This window comes from Microtus ochrogaster, chromosome X, assembly GCF_000317375.1.
Source record: "Microtus ochrogaster isolate Prairie Vole_2 chromosome X, MicOch1.0, whole genome shotgun sequence".
NCBI lineage: Eukaryota > Metazoa > Chordata > Mammalia > Rodentia > Cricetidae > Microtus > Microtus ochrogaster.
This window is the reverse complement of record NC_022026.1, coordinates 54,461,368-54,465,841: the sequence shown is the minus strand read 5'-3', so window position 1 is coordinate 54,465,841 and position 4,474 is coordinate 54,461,368. Positions and strand designations below refer to the sequence as shown.

The 4,474-nt window shown below is 45.7% G+C and overlaps 1 protein-coding gene across 3 annotated transcripts in view; it reads right to left on the bottom strand.

The window, feature by feature from the left end:
• Positions 1 to 266: 266 nt before the first annotated feature.
• The window catches only part of LOC102000351 (spindlin-2B-like), a 70,625-nt gene continuing 66,417 nt past the window's right edge, over positions 267 to 4,474 (bottom strand). Inside the window, exons 1-2 of one of the 3 annotated variants that reach the window (XM_026784915.1) lie at positions 1,585 to 1,931; positions 267 to 1,119 (exon numbers count right to left, since the gene is read on the bottom strand). In XM_026784915.1, coding sequence (XP_026640716.1) covers positions 308 to 1,117 — 810 coding nt within the window. In that variant the 5' untranslated portion in view covers positions 1,118 to 1,119; positions 1,585 to 1,931 and the 3' untranslated portion in view covers positions 267 to 307. Of the gene's footprint in view, positions 1,120 to 1,270; positions 1,336 to 1,584; positions 1,932 to 4,474 lie in introns of those variants that run through there. The other 2 variants (XM_005358904.3, XM_026784916.1) reach the window with 2 other exon arrangements.

Here is a 4,474-nt window from a genome sequence, read left to right as displayed (position 1 = left end):
GTTCCTTCTCCTCCTCCCACCAGGACCAGACCTGCTAAGTCCCATTCCATTTTTAGATGATACTAGCTCCCTTGTATCACAGGCTGAATTGACAGCTGTTCCCTCCTTCCCTGCTCCACCCAGCAAACACACCCAGTGTTTTCCACGAGGCAAATTGCTTACAGACAGCATGCCATACCCACAGAAATGTGTATCCATCAGGACAAACTTATGCCCATGGTGAGCTCCCAACACACTTAAAAGCAGCAGCCTCTGGAAGTCTAGAAATGACAACTTTATTTCAATAGTTGTGGCATAACTTTGCCAATTAGATATTTTTCACTAAGTCATAGACATGGATATGAAAATCATCGTCAAATTTGATGAAGTACACCGATGGTTTGGCTTCTACTTTGCCAATCACCTTGCCAGTCCTTTTGGAACCGTCGTCTTGGGTATATTCCACAATCTTGCCTATCAGACCATCCTTAAATTTCAGGTTTAAATCTGGTCGAGGAATTTCATTGTACTCTGGCAGGATACGAAGGTTGCCCTCTTTATAATCATCCAGAAGCTGGTACATGTATAAGATAGGATCATTCACATAGGTAATGTAAAACCAGGCATTAAGGATAGGAGCTTGGGCCAGAACCATCCCCCTCCATTTATCTTTTGAGCCACGCTCACCCTCAAATATGTGATCCACCACCTTGCCAATTATTGTATCAGCAAGGTTAGGATCAGGGACTGGGGATGGTTTGACTGTATCAGAGAGCACTTTAAGGGACAACACTCTTGCATCGTGGTGAAGTTCCAATCCATAGACACAGTCTATCCCATCGTATTTCACCAGATAGAGAGGGGGATTAAGAGGAACCTGATCGAGAACCGTTCCTCTCCAATGGGTGATGGGCCCATCCCCTTCCTTCCACTCGTGAGAAATTCTGCAGCCCACGAGGTTCCTTTCGGCCAGGGACGAACATCTGCTCCTCTGCCTCTTCTGCTTAGGTTTTTCCTTGGTCAAGGTTGCAGTTTCGTTGGTGTCGTTGTCACAGAATTCATGTCCAGCAGCTGCATCTGCGAGTTCCCCTTGGGCCTTAGTGGTCCAGAAATACTGGGTGCTGGTGCCAGGGTCCATGGCTGCATTGGAGAAGAGGGAAGAGACAGTTAGCTGAGGGGATAAAGGGCCAACTTACTCATACCCACCCCTTGTTAGATGTCTCCACTCCAGGGATCTGGTCCCTAATGGGCCCTCACCCCACCCCAGGAGCCTGAGGGCAATGCTGGACACCTTGCTGGGTGCCTGCAGCTGTGCTGAGCTCTCCTGGTTCCCTGCTGCTGTTGGGAAGGGCTGGAGAGCGGCAGTGGAGCGGCGGATATGAAACAGGATTTGGACTTCCGAAATGCCGGAACTGGCGACTCTTAAGCTCAACTGTCCCTGCCCCGCGCCCCACGTGGCCCTATCAAACCGGTTTGGAAGCAGAGCGGAGGAGCGAGGCAAAGCTCCTCTCCTTCCTCCACCTTGTCCTTCACTTCAGTGTGCTGAGCATCCTGCCTGCGGCTCACAGCCCGTGCCGCCTACCCAGGCCGCTCCCTGGTACCTACCTCCGGGCTTCTCCGCGCTCGTTTCCGAATCTGCACGGGGCTCCTAAAGCACCGTTCCCACTGCCGGCTGCGGATGTCCTCCCCCTCCGCTCAGGCCTCGCGTCCACCTAGAAGCTTGCCTAGCCTGGCGTCCTGTTGTGGGGTCCGGGGCTCTGCGTGCCGGTGTTGGACACCTGGCTGCTGCCTCCGTTTAAAGGCCGCGGTGAAGGCGCCAGCCTAGGCAATGCGAGCCTAAGGGGATGATCCGCCTGCCCGCCCGCCGGAGCTGCCCGGAAGAGTGGCGGGACAGGCTACTGGAACACCCCTGGTGTCCTGAGGCTGGTGGGCTCTTGGCTTCTTCAGCTTTCCTCTCTTGGAGGCAGCTGCCCTGTCACCTTGGAATTCCAGCAGCTGCTGCTCCTCTCTCATTCTGTATATTTATTTCTGATCCTTTTTAAGCTTTCTTTTGCAGGGCTTTTTGGTGGTGGTTTTGGGATGGTGGGATATTTTTTATTTTTTCTTTTTTTGTTCTCTCCCTCTCTCTCTCTCTCTCTCTCTCTCTCTCTCTCTCTCTCTCTCTCTCTCTCTCTGGTCTGTATCTCCTCTTGCATTTCTTTTCTGTCCAATGTTCATTACTGTGGTTCCTTTAAAGTCCTTTTAACTCCTTTGACTTTCCCATACTCTTTAGTTCCACCTTTCTACTTTTTTGCTTCAGATACTTTTGTGAAATTCTTTAAATTATTTGTTATATAGTAAAGTCCAAAATATGTCCCATTTCTCCCCCAAAAGGCAGGGCCACTGCTTTGGTCCAAAATTGCACCTAAATAAAGTTCAAACTGATTTCTGGTAGTTAGATAAAAGTCAACATTCTTCAGGAACTAGTGAAACTGGCTTGTCAGCTAAAAGGAGTCATTTTCTTTGCCTCTGCCTGGAGGATCAAATGGCTCCACAGTGACAGATACCTATGATTGCATACCGCAGTCCTTGCTGGCCTTCAAGCTATGTCAGTCTAGAGTCAGAGATTTGTTAAACACTGTGAAGCACCTGGCTCCTGGCCTTCCTCACTTTCACATCTATCCTAAACTGCCAGGCCTCACCAGATCCCAGGTTCCCTACCCTCAGCTACTCATCTTCCTGGTCCATGCCCTGCTTTCCTAGCCTTGGCTATGTCTGGTCTCTTTCCTTTTTGCACTGCTCTGGATTCTTTAGATGCCTCTGGATGCTCTCTTACCTACCATCGAAAATTTCCCTCCTTACCATGGAGCAGGCAACTCAGTAGTTTCTTAACTGTGCCCCTCACTGACACTGTCAAATTCACATGCAAACACAAAACTCACTAAGTTTGGTCATAAATAATACATCATATTATATATACTATGTGCACATTTATAAATATTCATTTATTAATATTCACTACAAATGATTTTTGCTTATGATGATGTGGATATCCAGTGCCACATAAACCCAGTGTGTGACTCAGTTCAATTACATTAGGCACAGGCTTAATTTCTTAGTATAACATACTGACAAACACACCTCTTGTGTGTTTAGTCTTTTCTTTTTCCTTCCTTCCTTTCTTTTGTTTTTGTTTTTCAAGACAGGGTTTCTCTGTGTAACAGTCCTAGCTGTCCTGCAACTTGCTCTATAGACCAGGCTGGCCTCGAACTCAGAGAGATCTGCCTGTGTCTGCATCCCCAGTGCAGGTATTTAAGGCACTTGCCACAACCACCAGGCTACTTGTGTTTCTTTAAAATAGTATATATGTGTACATTAGATCCAAATACCGGTTTTTAAAGAAATACAGGCTTGTTTTACCTGTAAATTATTGTCATTGTGATTTCAACTTATAAACAACTTGGGTTAGGTGCTCAAACATGCTATGGGTAGGATTCCTTTTTCTTTTTTTTTATATTTATTTATTTATTATGTATACAATATTCTGTCTGTGTGTATGCCTGCAGGCCAGAAGAGGGCACCAGACCGCGTTACAGATGGTTGTGAGCCACCATGTGGTTGCTGGGAATTGAACTCAGGACCTTTGGAAGAGCAGGCAGTGCTCTTAACCTCTGAGCCATCTCTCCAGCCCCAGGATTCCTTTTTCTGTACTTTCAGTTTATATATATTTTGTGGTACACAGCCTGTAATTCTGGAAATAATATTATATGTTATATGATGATGCTTTTTATTACATTTAAGTAAAACCAAATAAAGTGGGTTTTTTTCAATAAATGGAGTATTTTTTGGACTGCCTGACAAATGGAGTGGGTATTAATCTAGGAACTCAGTGTTAAGGACTGAATTATGTCTCCATCAACTTATATTTTGATATCTCAGCACTTATCACCTAAGAATGTGACTTTTATGGAGATGGGGCCTTTGTAGAAGTAATGAAGGCAAATTCAATCATGTATATCTGTTCTAATCCAATATAATTATAGTTCTTATAAGAAATTAGAATACAGAGACACTCAGATAAATAAGGTCATCTGAAGTTGGAAGGGGAGACCAACATTCAGAAGCTGAGAGAAATGCCCTGAATACAGATAAACCCTTTATTTAAACTTAGGAAGTTTACAATTTTGAGAAAATAAGTATTGTTGTTTAAGCCACTGAGTCTGTGCTACTTTGTCAAAAGTGCCCTGCATGCAAATACCCTGTTATGCCACCAACAGCCAAATTTTCCTCTGTCTTCTATTTTATGTTCTCACTGTCACCCTAAAATGTAGTAATATGAGTGGCGGGGCTGCGTCCCCAGCACCCCACTGCCCGCAAGGCTAGCTTATGCCCTGAAATAATTACACGGACACTGTATTCTTTTAATCGGCCCCCAAAATCCTATAGGGAGTGGCACTATTAGGAGGTGTGGCTTGTTGGAGTGGGTATGTGTAGTAATAGGAGCGGCGGGGCTGCG